This window comes from Paroedura picta, chromosome 3, assembly GCF_049243985.1.
Source record: "Paroedura picta isolate Pp20150507F chromosome 3, Ppicta_v3.0, whole genome shotgun sequence".
NCBI lineage: Eukaryota > Metazoa > Chordata > Lepidosauria > Squamata > Gekkonidae > Paroedura > Paroedura picta.
The window spans coordinates 175,697,979-175,719,816 of NC_135371.1; the positions used below are offsets into that span (position 1 = coordinate 175,697,979).

Consider the following 21,838-nt stretch of genomic DNA (forward strand, 5'->3'; position numbering starts at 1 on the left):
AGATAGCGTGGAAGGTCTCCCTATAAAGGGGAGAGGCGCACTGTGAGGAGCAAGCAGGTGGAGCTGAACTGTGGCCGGTGCTTGCGCTCCCGTCCTGCCTATGCGCCCAGCCATGCACAAACTCCTCCTGGCGCTGGTCCTTGGGCTGCTGTGGTCTGAGATGAGGCCGGGGAGCGAAGCCAGGACACCTCCCTACGGGGTGAAGCTGTGCGGCCGGGAGTTCATCCGGGCGGTCATTTTCACCTGTGGAGGATCCCGGTGGAGACGCGCAGGTAAGCAGTGGAACCTGGAAGGGAGGAAGGGATGGGGGTCACCTGGTTCTGAGGGCAGTGGCAGCAGGGTGTAGCGGTTAGCACAGGGGTAGTCAAACTGTGGTCCTCCAGATGTCCATGGACTTGGATGTTGACTTGGATCTGGTCTGGGGCAAGTTGGAATTCTCCACTCTGCCGTGGAATTTTGCTGGGTGACCTGCCGGCCTAGCCTACCTCACAGGGTTGTTGGGAGGAGCCGTTGAAGGAGCGGGAAATGACCTGAGCCAGTTTGGGTCCCCAGTGAGGACAGAGGCGTGGCACCAATCAATGCCGTAAAAAAATCAGGGCAGATCATTGTGAGAAGCGAACCATAAGTGAGGTTCTCGTACATGTAGCCTATATTGACGAACCCACGGAGTCATTGAGATGGATCGGGTTAGCAGCCGTCAACAAACAGATGTGGGGAAAGAGAACCTGCCGTGAGTGAATCTGGTCAGGGCATTTCCTGAAGTGAGTGGACCCATTTGGGAGACCGTGGGCTGCTTTTCAATGGCTGTTACTGTGACTCAGGATGTTCATCGGCTCTCTTCTCAGTCCTATTCGATCTGTTTATGCGCCATCTCTCCCAGTTGGAACGGAGGTCCAGCCTGGGATGCCATCAATATGCCAATGACCCTCAGCTCTTCCTCCTGATAGATGGCCACCCTGATTCACCAATATTCGGTTAAAAACTAGACAGATCTAGCTGCACATGAACAGACCAAATGTGTTTGGACCATACCTGGGTCTTCCTCAGTGGTCAATAATATTAAATCATGCACTCTTCTCTAGAACCAATTATGAAGGATCGCTGGGTGGTCGAGGGACGTCCAACAAATACTGGTAGAGTGTTTCTTTTTGGGGCCCCACCTTCCAAGAGACGTAATATCTAGGAACCCTGCTCTCAGCTACTGTATCATTCTGCACAGAGAGTGCATGTCGTGTGTGTCAGGAGACACACATGAGATGCACTCTCTATGCACAGTAAAACAATAGCTGAGAGTGGGGATGTTACCTGGCCACAGAACACCTAGCCACAGTGATCCAGGCGACGGTCACCTCTAGGCTGGGCTTCTGCAACTCGCTCTACGTGGGCCTACCCTTATCCCTGACCTGGAAACGACAACTGGTCCAGAACGCAGCAGCCAGGGGTTTCACAGGGGCACCGTGGACGGCCCACATCTGGCCTGTGCACCAGCAGCTGCACTGGATGAATGCCAGATCAGACTTAAGGTTCTGGTAATTACCTTTAAGGCCATACATGATCTGGACCCTGAGTACCCGTGGGAACATCTCTCCCCCTATGCTCCCATCCTCCCCAGAGACCACTACGCCCTATAAACACCCACAAGCCGGTGCTCCCTGGCCCCAGGGAAGCTCGTCTGTCATCGACCGGAGCTGGGGCTTTCTCTGTCCCGGCCCCCACTTGGTGGAAGGAGCTCCCAGGAGAGATCAGAGTGAAAAATTCTGCAGGGCCTGCTGCGCACTGGAGCTCTCCCACCAATCCTTCGGTCGAACCAACTCCCCCAACCAGAGCCCAGAGGCCCCTCCCACCACCGACTGCGCCCTGCAGATAAGGAGCCGAGCCCATAAGGACAGTTGTTGAGTTGAAAAATATTCTCCTGTTCTCACAATGTTCTCCTGTGAAATGTTAAAGGCCCCATTGTCACAAGTTATATGTTCACCGTCATGATGTTTTCCTGGTGTCACAAATTTCCATGCAAACTGACCTGAGTTGCAAGGGAGAGTGGAAGCATAAATAAATAATAAAATCTGTGCCAAGTAGGAGATTCTCCCGTTATTGTTAACTTTCCACCGCAATCTTTTTGTTTTTGGGTTGCATATTCCTGTTACTGTATGTCCAGTTTGTCTTCACTGTAAGTAAATCCGAGGGACCACCTTCCTGTCTTTTCTGCCAGAAGAGCATTTCACTCCAAGGAAATACCTCTGATCTCAACCAGGGCCAGGACGTTCTCTGTCCTGGACTCTACCTGGTGGAAGGAGCTTCTAAAGGAAGCTTGCACAGTTCCACGTGGCCTGTAAGACGGAGCTTCCCCACCAGGCTTATGGCTGGGGCGAACAGGGGTAGTCAACCTGTGGTCCTCCAGATGTTCATGAACTACCATTCCCATGAGCCCCTGCCAGCGTTTGCTGGCAGGGGCTCATGGGAATGGTAGTCCATGAACATCTGGAGGACCACAGGTTGACTACCCCCGAAGAGAACATCTACTGCCCACCCCTCCAGCAAATGATCCCCCCTGACCCTATTCTGGCTCCGGTAGATCTGGTGACGTCCGAACCTGGGACACCCAAAGCTGGTGCTGTTGCAGCCACTAACTGAAATGGTCGCTTCAATTTAATTTTACATTTAATAATTTTTTAGTAATTTTAATTAGTTGTTACATATCTTATCTGGTTGCTGTGGTGTTTTCAAATGACGTATACCCCCCTTGAGCCGGCTTGCCGGGTGGGCGGTATAGAGATGTAACAAATAACTGATGAGAGGAAAGGTGCCAGGTATGTTTTTGCCCAAATTCTTTGCTATGCGCTGGCACTAAAAGGAGCAGGCCCCACAACACAGCCGCTGGGATGCCCGCAGCTTAGCTTCCCCCTTTTGTGATGCCGGTCTTCCTCCAGGACGAGGCCACAGTCCAACCACGCTTGCCTGCCATGTGGACGGGAAGGTGGTTTGCTACCTCTGCGCAGCAACTGTGCACTTTCTTGGTGGCCTCCTTTCCAAGGACTCTCCAAGGCCAGCCCTGCTGTGCTACCAAAATCCAGCGAGGTGAGGCAGGTCAGGGCAGAGACAAACGGAGGTGGTTTGCCATTGATTGCCTCTGCGTAGCAACCCAGACCGGAGGCCCACCAGCTGCTCCACTTTGCCGGGCCACAAATGTCTCTCTCACGCCTGCGTGTCGGTGTCTCGTTGCAGGAGAACTCAGCAGCCTCCCCGGAGGCGATTCCACGGAAGCCTTCGTCGCCACCTCCTCCTCCAGCGAGTGGGACTCGCTCCGCGTCCCCCCAAAGGACCCGTCCGATTATTTTGGGAGCTGGAGGAGCCGCAGCGCCTCGGATGAGCCCTGGGCCCTGGACCGCGGCGCTCGTGACGTCATGGCCGGGCTCAGCAGCGCCTGCTGCAAGTGGGGCTGCAGCAAGAGCGACATCAGCTCCCTGTGCTAGGCAGCTGCGTGCGTGTTCGGCTGCGTCTGCGTCTGTGTCCGTGACAAAAAGGGAGGGATGTTGGAAAGGGGGTTATTATTGCATTTCTCTTTGCCCTTATTTCCCTTTCTCTTTGACCGGGGGCCCCCAACGTGGCCCCCACCGACACCTTCCCTAGCACCCACCCAAGTGTTCTTAAAAAGTGGGTGTGGCCAGGCCAGGCACTCAATTGTCCACTGGGGATCCGTTTGGCCAAACAGATTAAAAGGACTGTGTTTCCGTGGCAGCGGCCCCTGTGGCTTTATTTTGAGTCCCTCTCATTTTTCTTTCCTGGTTTATTTTTTCAAAATGGTCTACACTTCTTCCCTACGTTATGGCCTTCCTCTGTGAGTGTAGCCCCGCCTCCTGCAGCAGCCATTTTGTGGCTGGCTCCGCCTCCTCAGAATTTCCCAAGTTCCCACAGGCTCTTAGTGTCAGAATCCAGGGTTTCTGCCTTGTGGTTTGTAATTGATTTCTGTGATGGATGTCTGAGGCCGTCTGCACCAAGGCCGAATAACTTGTGTTTTATGGCTTGACCTTCCCACAACATAGCTGTGCTACCGATCCTCTTTGCCTCCCTGTGCCTGGCACCTAGATTACAGAAATGTTTAGCCTCCCTTTGAAACCCGAGTCGTCATCTTCCCATGATAGGAGGGAGAGAAGGGGATGAGCCTGTGCTTTATATATGTGAACCCTTGCTTTCCAAAACAGAAGTTTTCTTGCCCACAAGTCTAGAACTCTGATACTTAGACTGCCTGCATCGTGGGTCGTGAACCTAATGATGAAACATCCACCAGAGTTACAGGAAGAGATTCCCAGGATTCCCAGCAACCTGTTGGCTGCCAAAGACATGGAGGGGTCTTGTCCCCCATCCCCGTGCACCCGTGTTTCCACTGTACAGCAGTCCTTTCTAAACCCTGAAACTGGGGAAGCGTCCAGAGGTTAACACCCAGTGAATCCATGCAAGCTCCAATAAAACATTTAATAAGAGAATTTCCTAATAGAAGCGTGTCAATTTCCAAGGGAATAACAAACAAGACCTGGTGAATTACCCTTGTTTCAGTATACTTCCTCACTGTATAATGTAACAATCTATGGACAAAATGAGCTACAATAGCAAATGCTCTGTGTTCTCTCTGTCTCCAGGAACGTCTGTGGCAATTGTTTTGAATGGCATGAGCAATGGTCACTGCATCTAGAGACTGAGAAGACATTTGACATTGTATCTCATTTCATCCATGGATTGTTACATTATACCCTGAGGAAATTTGCTGAAACAAGGGTAATTGACTGATACATTACGCACTGAGGAAGTATACCAAAACAAGGGTAATTCACCAGGACTTGTAAATTATTCTGTTTTGAAATCCTAACTCCTGTTAGGAGGTTCCTTCATTAAACGGTTTATTGAGCCTGCACGGATTCATTTGGTGTTTACTTGCTACTTTCCGTATAGTCCATCTGCTGGCTACTCTTTATAAGGTTACCAGCTCTAGGTTGGGAAATACCTGGAAATTTGGGCAGGGTAGAGCCTGAGGACTCCGAGGAATGGTAGAGGACAGGAAGGCCTGGAGGATCATTGTCCATGGGGTCGCAATGGGTCGGACACGACTTCACAACAACAGCCTGAGGAGGGAGGGGCTTCAGGAGGGGAGGATCCTCAGATGGTCCAAGCCCCCCCCCCCATCTAAAGCAGCCATTTCCCCTGGGAGAACTATCTCCGTCGCCTAGAGATCTGTTGTAACAGTGGGAGATCTCCAGGCCCCACCTGGAGGCTGGCAATCCTACCTCCTTGGCTGGCACAGAGGGGATTCTACCAGGGGGTGTGTGTATGTGTTTCTCACTGGTTATTTCACGCATAGATGTCTCTGGGCTTTGCTGTGGCCTCGCCCGTGATAGTCCTTCCGTTGCTGCCAATTTGTTCTTTTTATGGAAATATGTCAAAAGCTGAAATAAAAAAAATATGGACAGAAACCGTCAGCTGTAGCGTGTTAAATCTGAGCTCTCTGGGGATTCTGCCAGGACCGGCTACGAGGCCACCTGCTTCTATAGCCCATCGGCCTTTCTCAACTTCTTCGCCACGGAGAAACCCCTGAAACATTCTTCAAGCTTTGAGAAACCCCAGAAGTGGCAAGATGCAGAGCTGTGGACAGGCCCACCCGTATGCGACATCCTGGTTGAGAAAGCCGGAGGTAGGCCACCCCCTCCCCCTGCCCGGGAATAGGCACAGTTGCAGGGTGATGCTCCCATGCAGGCAATGCTTTCTGGGAGGATGGACAAGGCTTTGACCAAAATATTCCAGGCCCAGGCAGGCAAACCCCAAACCCCATGCCCACAGGCCACAGCACAGAAAAAGGAGGGCAGGATTAAATCTAATTAGAGGGGGCTGTACCAGGCTGAGTGGATTCCTTACCAAGTGCTGATGATGCGGATGCAGTTGCCAATTCAGGCTGGAGACATTGCTGGATATTTGGGGACGGGGCCCGTGGAGGGGGTGGCTGGAGGAGGGAGGGACTTTAGCGGAGTCTAATTCTACGGAGTCCTTCCTCCCAAGCAGCCCTTTTCTCCAGGGGAACTGATCTCTGTAGTCCAGAGATCAGGTCAGCAACTCTGCGTCGGGAAGCAAGAAATGCCAGAACAGAACCTCCTGCAGTGAACCTGGGGGGCCATCTGAGGACTTGTCAGGGGAGCCACAGAGGAGAAGAGCTAGTTTTAATGCTGTGCTTTTCTTTGCCTGAAAGAGTCTCAAAATGGTTTACAGTCGCCTTCCCTTCCTCTCCCTGCAACAGACACCCTGGGAGGTAGGTGGGGCTGAGAGAGCTCAGAGAGAACTGGGGATGGCCCAAGGTCACCCTGCTGGCTGTAGGTGAAGGAGGGGGGAGGAATCAAACCCGGTTCTCCAGATTAGAAACCGCCACTCTGAACAACTACACCGCACTGGCTGTCTCCGGATGGTTTTGCATTTTTACCTACACTGAGGGGAAAATATCTGTAAGCTTGTCCCAGTAGAGGTGACAGCTTTTTCCCGAGAAAAACCTGCAGGAGAGGAAAAGGGTATCATTTGCCATCTCCCTCTGTCAGTGATGCCGGAATTCGCAAGAGTTGTGATGTGCATAACTGAACAGAATATAAAGGTTGCCCTGCAGGGGGCATCAGAGGAGATGCATATTTAGCATAGATAGGCTAGGAACTGCCTGGTGATTTTCAAGTTATCCCCTCCAGGGTTGAGATCATCTGAGCGGGAGACTTCCTGTTTCGTGAGCACTTCCTTCCTGCTTGTCTCCACAACAGCAGCGGAACAGAAGACGGACTGCAGAGAACAGTCAGAATAGTTAGTTAGGTCTCTCTCTCTCTTTCGGTACATGGTTCTTTCTCTTCCTGAATAAAAACTATTTTATTCTTTAAGCAGCCTGGTGCTGCGCTCTCTCCCCATTTTCAAACTCTGCCAGCAAGTGATTCTTCGCTAGGCTGCCTGGGGCTCTTCTGCAGGTGGAAACGGCAGCAGTGGTGAGGTGGGGGAATGAGTGGGCCAAGAGTAACACCCCTCGGCCCCCTGGTATTTTCCAGGCTAGCCCCTTCCTTCCTGCTCTTCTGGGTAGGCAGCAAAGTGGAACGTCACTCATACACGAGGCTTCATCACACACACTGCTGCTTCTGTGGAAATGCCAGGAATTGCTTCAGGGTTTGTGCACTGAACACAGGAGGTGTTGTGTACCGAAAAGCTGAGCTTTCCCATAGAAGCAGGAAACAGCAGAGTCCAGAAGCACCTCTGAGACCAGCACAATCCATGGCCGGGGAGGAGCTTTTGGGAGTCCCTGCTCCCTTCTTCAGGTCCCAAAGAGCCAGAGCCCAGGAGCACCTGGAAGACTCACAAAATTGGGGCCAGGGAGGAGATTTCGGGAGTCCCGGCTCACTCCTTGGGGTCCCAGAGAGCCAGAGTCCAGGAGGACCTTCAAGACTAACACAATTTATCAGCTGCCAGGAGGAGCTTTTGAGTCCCTGCTCACTTCCTCAGGTCTCAAAGAGCCAGAGCACCTGGAAGACTCACAACATCGGGGGCCGGGGAGGAGCTTTAGGGAGTCCCTGCTCACTCCTTGGGGTCCCAGAGAGCCAGAGCCCAGGAGCACCCGGAAGACTCACACAATTTGGGGCAGGGAAGTCCCGGCTCCCTTCTTCAGGTCCCAAGAGCCGGAGTCCAGGAGCACCTGAAAGACCCACAAAATTCATGGCCGGGGAGGAGCTTCCGGGAGTCCCCGCCCCCTTCTTCAGGTCCCAAAGAGCCCTAGAGGTCCTTTTGTGGCAGCGGGTTTCAACTGCCCCAGAATCCAGACCTCTTGCGCTGTTTGGCCCGGGCTTGGCGCTAGGATCCGGCAGACCCCGACTCGAATCCCCAGGCCGCTCTGGCCACTCACGGGGGCGGGCATTCACACGCTCTCCGCCTACCTTGTTTCAGGTGCGGCTGCGGGGAGGGCGAACGGGGGCGGGGAGGAGGGGGACGGAAGCAGCCCGGGGAGAAAGCTGGGGGGCTAAAAGCACTGGAATGACTTGAAATAAGTGGGGGGACCCCTCCCCTCCCCTCCCCTCCCCTCCCCTCCCCTCCCCTCCCCTCCCCTCCCCTCCGCCCTTCTGCAGAGCCCTCCTGGCATCCTCTTACGACTGCCAACTCCTGGCGGGGAAATTCCCGGGGATTTGGGAGGATGAGTCGTGGGGCGGCGGGGGGGGGGACTGGGGAGGGGCCAGCCGGGTATGACGCCATGGAGTCTTCCCCCCCCCGCCCAGCGCAGCCTCCTCCCCCAGCAGAGGAGGAGGGAGCTGCGATTCCGGGAGGTCTCCAGGCCCCGCCCGCGGTTGGCAACGCCGCGCCCGGATGCAGGACGCGTGTCGGCAAGCCCGCGAGAGGCGCTGGGAGCGCCCCGCTTCTTGCTCGGCCGCCCCGGAGCCGCTTCCCGGCACAGCTCCCCGGTTGGGCCCTCCCCGCCTCCCGCCTCCCTCGGCCGAGCCCCGAGCGCCGCCCCGCAGACGCCCGCAAGCCCCGCTGACAGCGGCCGCAGCACTCCGGAGCGCCCGGGTGAGTGGGCGAGCGAGCGAGCGGCAAGGACGGCTGCAACGGCGGGTAGAGGCTGGGGGACGCCGTTTCCAACCCCCCGCTCTGCCGGGAGAGGGGTGGCTAGGGGGTGCCAGCCTCCAGGTGGGGCCTGGGGACCCCCGGAATTCCAGCTCTTCTCCGGACTGCAGAGCTCAGTTCCCCTGGAGAAAAGGGCTGCTTGGGAGGGGGGACTCTGTGGCCTTGGACCCCACTGAGGGTCAGGGATGCCAGCCTCCAGGTGGGGCCTGGGGATCCCCTGGAATTCCAGCTCCTCTCCAGACTGCAGAGATCAGTTCCCCTGGAGAAAAGGGCTGCTTGGGAGGGGGGACTCTGTGGCCTTGGACCCCACTGAGGGTCAGGGATGCCAGCCTCCAGGTGGGGCCTGGGGATCCCCTGGAACTCCAGCTCCTCTCCAGACTGCAGAGATCAGTTCCCCTGCAGGAAAGGGCTGCTTGGGAGGGGGGACTCTGTGGCCTTGGACCCCACTGAGGGTCAGGGATGCCAGCCTCCAGGTGGGGCCTGGGGATCCCCTGGAATTCCAGCTCCTCTCCAGACTGCAGAGCTCAGTTCCCCTGGAGGAAAGGGCTGCTTGGGAGGGGGGACTCTGTGGCCTTGGACCCCACTGAGGGTCAGGGATGCCAGCCTCCAGGGGGGGCCTGGGGATCCCCTGGAATTCCAGCTCCTCTCCAGACTGCAGAGATCAGTTCCCCTGGAGAAAAGGGCTGCTTGGGAGGGGGGACTCTGTGGCCTTGGACCCCACTGAGGGTCGGGGATGCCAGCCTCCAGGTGGGGCCTGGGGATCCCCTGGAATTCCAGCTCCTCTCCAGACTGCAGAGATCAGTTCCCCTGGAGGAAAGGGCTGCTTGGGAGGGGTGACTCTGTGGCCTTGGGCCCCACTGAGGGTCAGGGATGCCAGCCTCCAGGTGGGGCCTGGGGATCCCCTGGAATTCCAGCTCCTCTCCAGACTGCAGAGATCATTTCCCCTGGAGGAAAGGGCTGCTTGGGAGGGGGGACTCTGTGGCCTTGGACCCCACTGAGGGTCAGGGATGCCAGCCTCCAGGTGGGGCCTGGGGATCCCCTGGAATTCCAGCTCCTCTCCAGACTGCAGAGATCATTTCCCCCGGAGGAAAGGGCTGCTTGGGAGGGGGGACTCTGTGGCCTTGGACCCCACGGAGGGTCAGGGATGCCAGCCTCCAGGTGGGGCCTGGGGATCCCCTGGAATTCCAGCTCCTCTCCAGACTGCAGAGATCATTTCCCCCGGAGGAAAGGGCTGCTTGGGAGGGGGGACTCTGTGGCCTTGGACACCCCTGAGGTTTGGGGATGCTGGTTAATTGGGTTACTTATTTAATTTTAATTATTACTTTTACAATTAAAAAATGTTAAGCTTCCCCCCAATAATACTTGACCCTGGGGTCGTCCACTGAAGCTGAGGGCTGGAGATCCAAGGTGTGCATAAGGAAGTATTTCTTCATGCAGCACATGGTTAAACCGTGGAACTCACTGCCACTGGATTTGCAACGGCCGCCAACTTAGAAGGCCTCACAATGCCCAGGTTCCCAGCCATTCAATAGGTGTGCACAGGTAGCAAAGCCAGTGTTGGGGACTTGCGACAGAAATGGAAATGTTCTCAACAAGTCTTGGAAAATGCTGTCTCTCCTCACTGGGATGCATAAGACTGTAAGAACCTATTGATTGGCTGTTGTCTGGGACATCATCCCACACATCTCCCAAGAGTTGCAAGTCTCTATTGGCTGGTGCCTGAGACATCATGTTGCATATTTTTTCAAGGGTCAAGCTCCTATTGGCTAGTGCAGAGGACAGCAGACTGCAAATTTTCCAAAGGTTGAAGTCTGCTATTGGTTGGTGCCTGGACATCATCAGTAACCAGCAACACCATGTCCCTCCCCCTCCAAGCCACCAATGAACACTTCTGTCGTTTGTGACATCAATTTGTTGTGATGGGTCTGAGCACTATATGACTTGTAACGCTCTCAGAACGTAAGAACAGCCCTGCCTAATCAGTCTGGAGTCCCCTGGAGTCTAGCATGCCTTTCCCATAATGCCTGACTCACTGCTTCTACGGCAGGGGTAGTCAACCTGTGGTCCTCCAGATGTCCATGGACTACAATTCCCATGAGCCCCTGCCAGCAAACGCTGGCAGGGGCTCATGGGAATTGTAGTCCATGAACATCTGGAGGACCACAGGTTGACTACCCCTGCTCTACAGCACCTTTCCCCCTGCTGGATTCCCCAACGGCTGCTACAAAGAGATGTACTTCCCCTGATACTAGATCGTCACCCGTGGCCATTGCTAGCCCCTTCGTCCCTTAATGTATCCTCTCCCCTTTCAAACCCTTCTAAATTGGTGTCCGTCGCCACATCCACGGTTTGCTATGTGCTTCATAAAGAAATACTTCCTTATGCCTTCCTTATGCCTCCCCCATACTCACCCTCTTTGTAAGCTAAAAAGCTCTAAGCATTTCGACGGACTTTCCTAGGGAGGCTGCTCTGGTCCCCTAGAAGCATTTAGAGATTTAGAGTAATGAATGAAGAAACAGTGAGATTTGAATCCAGAGCCACAGAGGAAGTTGTTTCCAATCTCCCTGCAGCCAGGCCCCGCAGTTCTCTGGTCTCTTTTCTTGTTCTTTCATCTGCAGTCCACATCCTGTGTTTACTCTCCGAGACATTCCACCGAGTTCATTGACCTTTATTGACCAATCAATGCCCGTTAGGGAAGAAGGGGGTCAATATATTGCTTCATTGATCGGGGAACTCTAGGATTCTTACGCCACAATTGAAGAGGACGGGAGAATCATGTAAAGTCATCTTGCGGGGAAAGGTGGAGGCGTAAAAGAATTAAACAAATATTGGTTCTTATGTTGATGGGTGGCTGTTTATGTCTGTGCCACAGACATTACTCACGATGAACAAGCAGTTTCAACCCCTTCTCTCCCTCCCTGGCCCGCATTCTTCAGCTTTCATGGGGCGTTTTATTAGAAAGAAGTACTGAAATGAAAGAGGGAAGAGATCTGAGACCTGTTGGCTCCGTTAAGACCGACACAGTTTAATGCTGGTTATAAATTCTTGGGTGTGTTCGTACCTTTAAGACCATCACAGTTTGATTCGGGGTATAAATTCTTGTGTGTTCACACTTTTAAGTTTAATGCTGGGTATAAATTCTTGTGTGTGTTCACACCTTTAAGCCCGGCACAGTTTAATTCGGGGTATAAATTTAAGGCTGACACAGTTTAATTCGGGGTATAAATTTAAGACCAACACAGTTTAATTCTGGGTATAAATTCGTGGGTGTGTTCATACCTTGAAGACGACCCAAGTTTAATTTGGGGTATTCGTTTTCCTGCTCAAGCATATGAAAGCTTCTGCCTTGGGGAAAACTTTCCAGGGTCTTCCAGGTGCTCCTAGGTGTAAACTGCACGGAGCTTTTATTCCAATCCCAGGTCGATTCAGTCCCTGCCGTCTACAAAGAATGCGATTTCCGTTTTGATTTGGGGCGATTTAAATTTTCCTTCTGCAATAAGCAGGATTGATCCGGAGTGACCCTATCTTTATTGTGCAATGTCTTAGAGTGCTTTTAATGCTCAATATTTGAAGAATCTGATTGAGAAAGCAGGCTGTTTTGAATCTGGGCTCTGCTCTGTGGTAGAGAACCCCTGATTAGCCAAAGCTGCTCATGTGACAAGCTTGCTTTAAAGGAGAAGCCCCTAATTTCTCTCAACTTCTGTCAGTATTGGATTTTTTTCTCCCTCCTCTGCCTTCCTCAATCCTCTCCACCCCCTCCAAGAAAAGAAAGAGGCTGTGCTTGGCTCCCTCTCCCCCTTCTGAACTACTGTGTGCAGAACACTTTCCTGTTTCAATAGGGGGAGGGGGAGAGGAAGACCAGAGTTCAAATCGATCTGAATTTAACAGGATTGACAATGGAATAAACAAAGTAAGTGCAGACTCTGCCCTAGACTCAGAATTTGTTCTGCAGCTTCAGACCAACCCAGCAACCCCCCTGAATCTCTCCTCATAAATTGTTCCAATGTGATCATTAATACTTCTAAAATCTTCGTCTTTTAGAGCGGGCCACCCCCAATGTGGATGCTGCTGTCCAGCCCTCCGATGATCCCCCTTCCCCTCCGGCTGGTTCTTGATTCAGGAGGCATCTGAGACCATGGAAGGCCAAGGGAAGGCATTTTGGCTGCTGGCTCTGGCCTTTAAGGCTCTTGGGCTGGAAGAGGGTAAGGTTCTTTTTGAAGTCCCCGTCTTCTGCCTGCAAACATCCAAAATTTAGCTCTGGGTTATGGCTCCACAATTCTGTGTACACACATTGTGCCCTTATGCCAAATGGGTGTTCTGTGTTTGTGTGTGTATTTCAAGCACAGGGAGGGATAGATTGATTGTTCTGTTTGCGTGATTTCCATTCTGCTTTCCTCTCAGGGACTCAAAGCAGAGTTAGTTGGTCCAATCCACAGAATGGGACCTCTTGTGGTGAGAGGTGACCCCACAAATAAGAGGGACCACAGTGGTTGGCTGAGCAGAGGAACTGGTGTGATGCAGGTCTCTTCTGAGGGTCTTCTCAGGGTGAGGCCTCGGCCTCTCCTGGCCTGACCCTGACTCTTCTGAGGGTCTTCTCAGGGGAAGGCCTCAGCCTCTCTGCCCTGTGGTTGGCCCTGCAGAGGAACTGGCTGGCCCCCGGGTGAGACGGGAGGCTGGACTGGAGGGACCCTCCCTGGCCTGACCCAGCAGGGCTCTTCTGAGGGTCTTCTCAGGGGAAGGCCTCGGCCTCTCTGCCCTGTGGCTGGCCCTGCAGAGGGACTGGCTGGCCCCTGGGTGAGACGGGAGGCTGGACTGGAGGGACCCTCCCTGGCCTGATCCAGCAGGGCTCTTCTGAGGGTCTTCTCAGGGGAAGGCCTCGGCCTCTCTGCCCTGTGGCTGGCCCTGCAGAGGGACTGGCTGGCCCCTGGGTGAGACGGGAGGCTGGACTGGAGGGACCCTCCCTGGCCTGACCCAGCAGGGCTCTTCTGAGGGTCTTCTCAGGGGAAGGCCTCGGCCTCTCTGCCCTGTGGCTGGCCCTGCAGAGGGACTGGCTGGCCCCTGGGTGAGACGGGAGGCTGGACTGGAGGGACCCTCCCTGGCCTGATCCAGCAGGGCTCTTCTGAGGGTCTTCTCAGGGGAAGGCCTCGGCCTCTCTGCCCTGTGGCTGGCCCTGCAGAGGGACTGGCTGGCCCCTGGGTGAGACGGGAGGCTGGACTGGAGGGACCCTCCCTGGCCTGACCCAGCAGGGCTCTTCTGAGGGTCTTCTCAGGGGAAGGCCTCGGCCTCTCTGCCCTGTGGCTGGCCCTGCAGAGGGACTGGCTGGCCCCTGGGTGAGACGGGAGGCTGGACTGGAGGGACCCTCCCTGGCCTGACCCAGCAGGGCTCTTCTGAGGGTCTTCTCAGGGGAAGGCTTCGGCCTCTCTGCCCTGTGGCTGGCCCTGCAGAGGAACTGGCTGGCCCCTGGGTGAGACGGGAGGCTGGACTGGAGGGACCCTCCCTGGCCTGACCCAGCAGGGCTCTTCTGAGGGTCTTCTCAGGGGAAGGCCTCGGCCTCTCTGCCCTGTGGCTGGCCCTGCAGAGGAACTGGCTGGCCCCTGGGTGAGATGGGAGGCTGGACTGGAGGGACCCTCCCTGGCCTGACCCAGCAGGGCTCTTCTGAGGGTCTTCTCAGGGGAAGGCCTCGGCCTCTCTGCCCTGTGGCTGGCCCTGCAGAGGAACTGGCTGGCCCCTGGGTGAGATGGGAGGCTGGACTGGAGGGACCCTCGCTGGCCTGACCCAGCAGGGCTCTTCTGAGGGTCTTCTCAGGGGAAGGCCTCGGCCTCTCTGCCCTGTGGCTGGCCCTGCAGAGGAACTGGCTGGCCCCTGGGTGAGACGGGAGGCTGGACTGGAGGGACCCTCCCTGGCCTGACCCAGCAGGGCTCTTCTGAGGGTCTTCTCAGGGGAAGGCCTCGGCCTCTCTGCCCTGTGGCTGGCCCTGCAGAGGAACTGGCTGGCCCCTGGGTGAGACGGGAGGCTGGACTGGAGGGACCCTCCGTGGCCTGACCCATCAGGGCTCTTCTGAGGGTCTTCTCAGGGGAAGGCCTCGGCCTCTCTGCCCTGTGGCTGGCCCTGCAGAGGAACTGGCTGGCCCCTGGGTGAGACGGGAGGCTGGAGTGGAGGGACCCTCCCTGGCCTGACCCAGCAGGGCTCTTCTGAGGGTCTTCTCAGGGGACGGCCTCGGCCTCTCTGCCCTGTGGCTGGCCCTGCAGAGGAACTGGCTGGCCCCTGGGTGAGACGGGAGGCTGGACTGGATGGGCCCTCCCTGGCCTGACCCAGCAGGGCCCTTCTGGTGATGCTTACTCTCAGGACATACCTCTGGTGCTGGTGTCTGTGGTATACCTGGCTTAGGAAGAAATGAACATGCAGAGCTTTGTGTAGCTCTTGCTGAGATCAGCAGCTGGGGGGGGAAGGAAGGGGGTGGGCAGGATGTGCCGTGTGGCCCAGAGGCCGGAAGAAGAGATTGACTTTTGTTTTATTTTTATCACCTCACATCAAAAAGGACATGGACAAAATTGAGAGGGTTCAGAGGAGAGTGACCAGGATGATCCAGGGCATTTCTCAAGGCCAGAGTAGTTCAGCCGTGGAAGGGGCTGCCTCAGGAGGTGGGGAGTTCCCACTCACTGACCATCTTCAAGCAGAGGCTGGACAGATCCTTCTCCTGGATGCTGGAGGCCGATCCTGCACTGAGCAGGGGGTGGACTAGATGGCCTGCATGGCCCCTTCCCACTCTAGGATTCTAGGAGTCTAGTTCAGCAGTGGAAGGGGCTGCCTCAGGAGGTGGGGAGTTCCCACTCACTGACCATCTTCAAGCAGAGGCTGGACAGATCCTTCTCCTGGATGCTTGAGGCTGACCCTGCCTTGAGCGGGGGGTGTGACTAGATGGCCTCCATGGCCCCTTCCCACTCTGGGATCCTGTGAGTTTATAATGTCCAGGAGAGGGAGGGCAAGGGGAGTGTGGCTGCTGCTACTTCTGTTTTCTTGCCTGTGGCAGCCGGGTCTAAAAAAGCAAAGAGGGCAACAAGAAAGGGGAAGACCAGTTTCCAAGGCTTTATTTAGAATTTGCTCACCCTGCTTTTTATGATAAAAAAAAACAACACATTGCCCTGCAGAGATTCTTTCTGCTGGAAGTGGATCTTTGGAACCCTTTTTGGATCCTTCAGGGTGGTCCTTGGAAGATGCCGTATCCTAGCCTGGGCAGAGACGCTGGAAGGTCTTGTGGCTGGTTGGGATTGGGGTCAGTCAGGGAACCTGCCAATTGGGTCCAGATGACCCTCCCTATGTCCAGCGGCTAGGGGGCAGGCCAGGGGTCCCCCACTGTTTTGTGTCTGCAGGCTCCCTGGGAATTCTGGCACAAAAATGGCTGCTGCAGGAGGTGGGGCCCACGGCAAAATGCCGGCTGCAGCTGACCTTCAAGCACAGAGAGGGTCTTGTCTTCTGGTGGCATCTGCTACCAAAGCAACATTAAAAAAAAATCTGCACAGCCAGTCAAATCTCCAGTAGCCAAGCAGAAGCCTTGCTGGGCGAGAGCCCCTCCTGGCCCCCCTCCCATGGCTTTGGCCAGGAAAGGTATGTGCAGATTTCCCGGTGCCCCTGGGCACCGTGTTGGGGACCCCTGGAGTTGTTCGTGAGTACCCCTTCTGGTGCTCCCCACTGTAGCTGTCTGTCCGATGTAGGTAGAAGCTCTGCAGGGAGGGTCCTGCTTGGGACTTGGGTGGGAGACCTCCGAGGGGGTTCTGTGTTGCTTATCCAGAGACGGGCCACAGGAAACATTCTCGGCCCGTCTTTCTCCTTGATAACCCCACAAGCGTGTCGAAGGAAGTCAGTCCCCACTTCCCATGCAAGCGTGACATCCTCCTTGCAGGGTTGTTGTGACAGCAGAGCCCTGTGGTGATTTTCTGTGGCCGCCGTCGTCCCATTTGAGCTTTTGTCTTGCCACCCAGACCTTCTCTTCCCGTGTGTGCATTTTCACCCTGCGAGGACTGGGATTGCACCGCTTGGGAAGCCTGTTTGGAAACGTCTCTCTCCTTCGCAGGCGCCTCCGTGGCCTCCGTGGGCCTGCAGTGCTTTTGTGGCTTTCCCAGCCATGATATGACGTGCAGCTGGTCTGCTCCGGAGGCCAACGCCACCTTCGTCCTCGCCTTCCGGAACCTGAAATAGTAAGCAAAGCATTTGCCATGAGCCTAGAGGTCTGGGTGGGCTTTGACTCAAAGGATGCCCCAAACCTCTGCGGGGAGTTTTCTGGGGATGCAAGCACGCCTCTGATCCGTGGCTGCATGGATCTCCAGTATGGCTGCCAACATCCAGGGGGTGGCTGGAGATCTCCTGGGATTACAGCTGATCTCCAGACGACAGAGATCAGTTCCCCCAGGGCAGTGGTCCCCAACCTGCAGGCCGTGCCCGTGCATTGCGCATGCGTAAATGCACCATGCGCTGCTGAAATCGCGCATGCGCGGCACTTTTGCAAGCATGCGGCCCTGGAAGACTCTTACTGCGGGAGGGCGGGGAGAGGAAATCAGGGCCGCGTCCGCGTATCGCGCATGCGTGGGCTGTGCCCGCGCATCGCGCAAACGTGAATGCGCCATGCGCAACCAAAATCGCGCATGCACGGCACTTTTGCGCATGCACGGAAGTGCCGCGCATGCACAATTTCGACCGCGCATGACGCATTCGCGCATGCGCGGGCCAGCAAGCGCAGCCCGCTGCCCTGCCGGTCCCCAGCATCAGAAAGGTTGGGGACCACTGCCCCAGGGGACAATGGCTGCTGGGGAAGGCGGAGTCCGTGGCTTTATGCCTCACAGAAGTCCTTCCCCCTGTTGGAATACGCCAGAGCTGCAGTGTGCATGCTTCAAAAGCATATGAAGACTATCCTCTAGGGGGCATCGGAAAAGATGCATGTTGAGCATCGTTCCACTAGGAACTTCCTGGTGTTTTTTCAAATATTCTCCTCCTATGTCCTGATTGGCTTGTGGGAATTGTAGTGGGTTGGACATCTGCAGAGCCACAGTTTGGCCAGCCCTGCTGTGAAGCAAATAACAAAATAATACGAATACACAATTTGGTGCAAGCTTGCTCTTCTGCTAAGCTGTTGCTGGTGACGGCTTCAGTTTACGTCTCGTTTTGCTGTCCTGGCCAGCGCACCTAGTGAGATCCACAAAGCCCAGGCGCGAGAGGGAGACCGCTGGCTGACCGTTGCCAGGAGCCGGCTGAAGCGGGGGGAAGTCTACAGCGTGTGGCTGGAAATTCACCGGGCAGCTGGGGTGGACGTGTCCGAAACGTTAAACGTCAGCCTGGAGGAAATAGGTGAGTGGCCTAGAAGACAGGCGGGTGGCTTCCCTGTAACTACTACTATTATTCCTTTTGCAATTTCTAAAATAAATAATAATATTATTTAAAAAATGAAACAAAAAAAGGCCTGTGGAGGGGTCTCCAGGCAGCCCTGCAGAAAAGGGGCACCAGAGCTAGTGCCCGGCCTGGCTGCCCACCTGCACGTGGATCACCAGGTGCCTGAAATGTGGATGGGAGGTGCAGGATCAACATCTGGAGCAGATGTCCACCAGTGGCTCTGAGACAGGCAGTGAAGGGGGAGCACTCTGTATGGGGCGGAGATGCTCTGTCTTCTTGGGGCTTGGGGGGGGGCACAGTCCTGGCCCTGCTGGGGGACCTCCTGATGGCCCCTGGTTTTTCTCCAGTGTGTGACCCAGAGTGTGGGTTCTCTTTCGTTGCCAGTTTGGTGTAGTGGTTAGGAGTGCGGACTTCTAATCTGACATGCCTGGTTCGATTCTGCGCTGATTTGCAGAGGGCTAAGTTTCTTCCCCCCCCCCCCCTGTTTTACTTCTTTCAGTGAAACCCCCTGCCCCCGAGCTGGTCCTTGTAGAGGTGAGTTCCTCTGGTGCTGTGGTGAGACGGGACAACTCAAACTGGGCGGAACACATCATGGATCAGCGCCTGCTCTGGGAAATTCGGTACAAGGCATCCACAGATGCTGCATGGATCTGGGTGAGTCGGTGGTCTCTGCCGCTCTTTCGGTTCCTCCGGTGGGTGTTTTCGGGACTAGCCTGTGGCCCACCAGAGGGGCCAGGACTCCCCCTGAGCACCAGGAATACAGAGCATCACCGCCCGAGATAATTGTTGTGGGTCCCTGAAGCTTCTGCTGAAATAAAACCTGGGCAGTTTTTTTAGGTACTCAAAGGTCTCTCTCTTTTTGCTGCCGTCGATGAGCACCGCGGCTGCCTTCCCCCAGACCTGAGTTTCCTTCCTTGCTGTAGCAGTTGCAGGGGCTTCTAGTCTGGAGAACTGGGTTTGAGTCCCCATGCCTGCTACCCATGCAGCCACGTGGGTGACCTTGGGCCTGCCACAGTTCTCTCAGTGCCTCAAAGGTGTCTGTTGCGGGGAGAGGAAGGGTAGGCCATTGTAAGCTGCTTTGGGACTCCTTCGGGCAGAGAAAAGCAGTGTATGAAAGACAACTCTTCCTTCCTCTTCTCCCTCTTCCTCCTGCTAGAGCAGAAAGGATCCTTGCGGCCTCCCCACTGTGGCATCGCGGCCCCTTCCTCTCTCCCCAGCCCTGTCGTGACCCAGTGTTGTTCTGTTTTTGTTCCCAGCTGAGCTTGGAGCAAAGCTCCCAAGAGGATCAGGAGCTTGTAGACTTGGTTCCCTTCACTTTGTACGAGGTGCAAGCACGTTGCATCCAGGAAAACAGACAAGGTTTTTGGAGCGAATGGAGCCCACCTCAAATCTTCAGAACCATGGAGGCTGGTGAGGAAGCGGAAACACAGGAAGCGGAAACACCCCCCCCCCCACCAATTCTCACTAGAAAGGGGGGTGGTAGGATCGGAGCCGATGCACCAGGCTGGCAACATGCATTGCAGGCTGTGAGATTGATTAGAATGTTTTGTATGCTGCTTTTCCATTTAAAACCATCCTGGTTTTCTGCCTTGAGTCTGGGACCTGCCGGGTTATGAGCCCCTAGAGCAGGGGTAGTTAAACTGCGGCCCTCCAGAAGTCCATGGACTACAATTCCCAGAAGCCCCTGCCAGCGAATGCTGGCAGGGGCTTCTGGGAATTGTAGTTCATGGACATCTGGAGGGCCTCAGTTTGACTACCCCTGCCCTAGAGTCAGGGGTCTGCTTTTCCTGGTGCCCTCCAAGGATTTTGAGAAAGCGGGAGGGGTCCTAGCCTGGCCAGTGGGTCTTGTGATTGGCAAGTCAGAAGCCCTGCTGTGCAGAATCCCCACCTGTGCACGCTTACTTCCTGAAAGCACCTGGCCGCTGCCAGAAAAGTGGCCAATCAGAGTACTCTGGCAGAACAGTTACAATAAATTTAATAGATTCAAATGAGTAGCACAATAAAACCAGAGTCCAGGAGCACCTTTAAGACCAACAAAGATTTATTCAAGGCGTGAGCTTTCGAGTGCAAGCCCTCTTCGTCAGGCTACCTGCCTGCACTCCAAAGCTCACGCCTTGAATAAATCTTTGTTGGTCTTAAAGGTGCTCCTGGACTCTGGTTTTATGGGAATACATTTCATAAGCACAGTTCTCCTTTCTCTAAAGTGCCGTAAACAGACCTAGTTCATTTTCTCACTGCCCACTGAAAGCTAGTGACTTCCACAAAGCTTAACTTCCGCTTTTGCAACATGGGCAAATAACAAAGGACACAGATTTCTTTTGCACTCCACAGTGCCTTGTTCTTTCCTCTCTTCCACGCATGCCGAGCACACCTCCCCCCAAGCAAACCCCCTTCCGTCTCTTCTGGCCTCCTCCTTCTTACGGCAGAGGTCAGCATTTTAAATCCCAGCCACACGCATATAAAATCCTGCGTTAAATCCCAGAAATAAAACATCCAGAATATTTTTGCAGCGAAACATGCCAGTCCTGTCAGCCAGCCATACCCTCTCGACCTGACCTACCCCGCAGGGTTGTTGGGAGGGTAAAATGGAGGCGAGGAGAACGCCGTGAGTCACTTCGGGTCCCCACTGGGGAGAAAGGCAGGGCTCGAAAGGTTTAAAGACATCCATGAATAAATAGTCGCCTGGTTTGGTTCTGTCGTCCGCAGCTCCGTTGGGCCCAGTTGACGTGTGGCGAGAAATTCGCCTTTTGGAGAACTTGGAACCGGCAGTCCGTCTTCTGTGGAAGGTAAGGGGGCACTGGAGGCCATCCTTTAACATGATGGTCCAGCTGGACCGGTTTCTCCCAGATTGGGTCCGAATGTTGATGGAGGGGGGTTCAGAGATGAGCTGAATGGTCCCTACCATGAGTGAGCGGAGGGGTTAGAGCAGGGGTAGTCAACCTGTGGTCCTCCAGATGTCCATGGACTACAATTCCCATGAGCCCCTGCCAGCATTCGCTCATGGGAATTGTCGTCCATGGACATCTGGAGGACCACAGGTTGACTACCCCTGCGTTAGAGTGTTGCGCTAGGATCAAGGAGGCCCGGGTTTGAATCCCCAATCATGAAAGCTTGCTGGGTGACTTTGGGCCAGTCCCAGTTCTCTCAGAGCTCTCTCAGCCTCACCTACCTCGCAGGAGTGTTGTCATGAGGATTGAATTTAGGAGAGGTGAGCTACTTTGAGTCCCTGCTGGAGAAAAAGGCAAAGTATAAAAGAAGTAAATGAATAAGAAGGGTAGCTCTACAGGGTGAGGTTGCCAGCTCCAGGTTGGGAGATACCTGCAGGTTTTGGGGGTGGAGCCTGATGAGGGCGGGGTTTGGGGAGGGGCGGGACTTCAGTGGTATAAAGTCCTAGAGTTCACCTTCCCAAGTGGCCATTCTCTCCTGCAGCAACCTTTTTGTGGCTGGCTCCGCCTCCTGCAGCATCCATTTTGCGGCTGCACCCACCACGCGGTGCTGGAATTCCAAAATGGTTACTGCAGGGGGTGGAGCCAGGCACCCGTTGGAATTCCGGCACAGGAAGCAAAGGCCTTTAAGTTAAAAAAAAAACACGTTTTACTGTTGGGCAGAGCTCAGTTCAATATTTTAATCTGACGGCGTGATCTTAAACACCTCAGCATGAAGCCTGATTTGTGGGAAAGATGAAATGAATCCTCCTCTCATTTGATTGTAGAGCTGGCATTCAATTAATGCGCCTTCTGATGTTTCAAGACTTGCATCCTTAGAGAGACACAATTGCTCGTGAAGAGGTCCTTTTTAAAATAAGCCTTCCCCGAAAGCAGATGGAAGCATTTTACAGCGAATA

The 21,838-nt window shown here is 54.9% G+C and overlaps 2 protein-coding genes and 1 long non-coding RNA gene across 6 annotated transcripts in view; 2 read left to right on the forward strand and 1 right to left on the reverse strand.

Moving 5' to 3' along the window:
• On the forward strand, positions 1–3,470 carry RLN3 (relaxin 3). The gene is made up of 2 exons (XM_077329827.1): positions 1–272; positions 3,223–3,470. The coding sequence occupies exons 1-2, from the start codon at positions 101–103 to the stop codon at positions 3,468–3,470; spliced, it is 420 nt and encodes a 139-aa protein (XP_077185942.1). The 5' UTR covers positions 1–100.
• On the reverse strand, positions 3,370–8,214 carry LOC143833709 (uncharacterized). 2 transcript variants are annotated; one of them, XR_013229690.1, is made up of 3 exons: positions 5,902–7,501; positions 4,997–5,435; positions 3,370–3,502 (listed from the first exon to the last, which is right to left on the reverse strand). It is a non-coding gene; the product is annotated as an uncharacterized LOC143833709 (long non-coding RNA). The 2 variants fall into 2 exon arrangements; XR_013229689.1 differs by lacking the exon at positions 3,370–3,502 and adding an exon at positions 8,143–8,214 and having other exon boundaries at positions 5,296–5,435; positions 5,902–7,693.
• The window catches only part of IL27RA (interleukin 27 receptor subunit alpha), a 22,784-nt gene continuing 8,746 nt past the window's right edge, over positions 7,801–21,838 (forward strand). Inside the window, exons 1-7 of one of the 3 annotated variants that reach the window (XM_077329823.1) lie at positions 7,801–7,941; positions 12,655–12,815; positions 16,685–16,808; positions 17,786–17,952; positions 18,494–18,648; positions 19,251–19,404; positions 20,701–20,780. In XM_077329823.1, the coding sequence (XP_077185938.1) occupies positions 12,749–12,815; positions 16,685–16,808; positions 17,786–17,952; positions 18,494–18,648; positions 19,251–19,404; positions 20,701–20,780 (747 nt within the window). In that variant the 5' untranslated portion in view covers positions 7,801–7,941; positions 12,655–12,748. Of the gene's footprint in view, positions 7,942–8,333; positions 8,557–12,654; positions 12,816–16,684; positions 16,809–17,785; positions 17,953–18,493; positions 18,649–19,250; positions 19,405–20,700; positions 20,781–21,838 lie in introns of those variants that run through there. The other 2 variants (XM_077329822.1, XM_077329824.1) reach the window with 2 other exon arrangements.

Coding starts and splice junctions, on each gene's coding strand:
- RLN3 (XM_077329827.1), top strand. CDS start 101: ATGCGCCCAGCCATGCACAAACTCCTCCTGGCGCTGGTCCTTGGGCTG. Junction 273..3,222: donor ATCCCGGTGGAGACGCGCAG/GTAAGCAGTGGA, acceptor GTCTCGTTGCAG/GAGAACTCAGCAGCCTCCCC.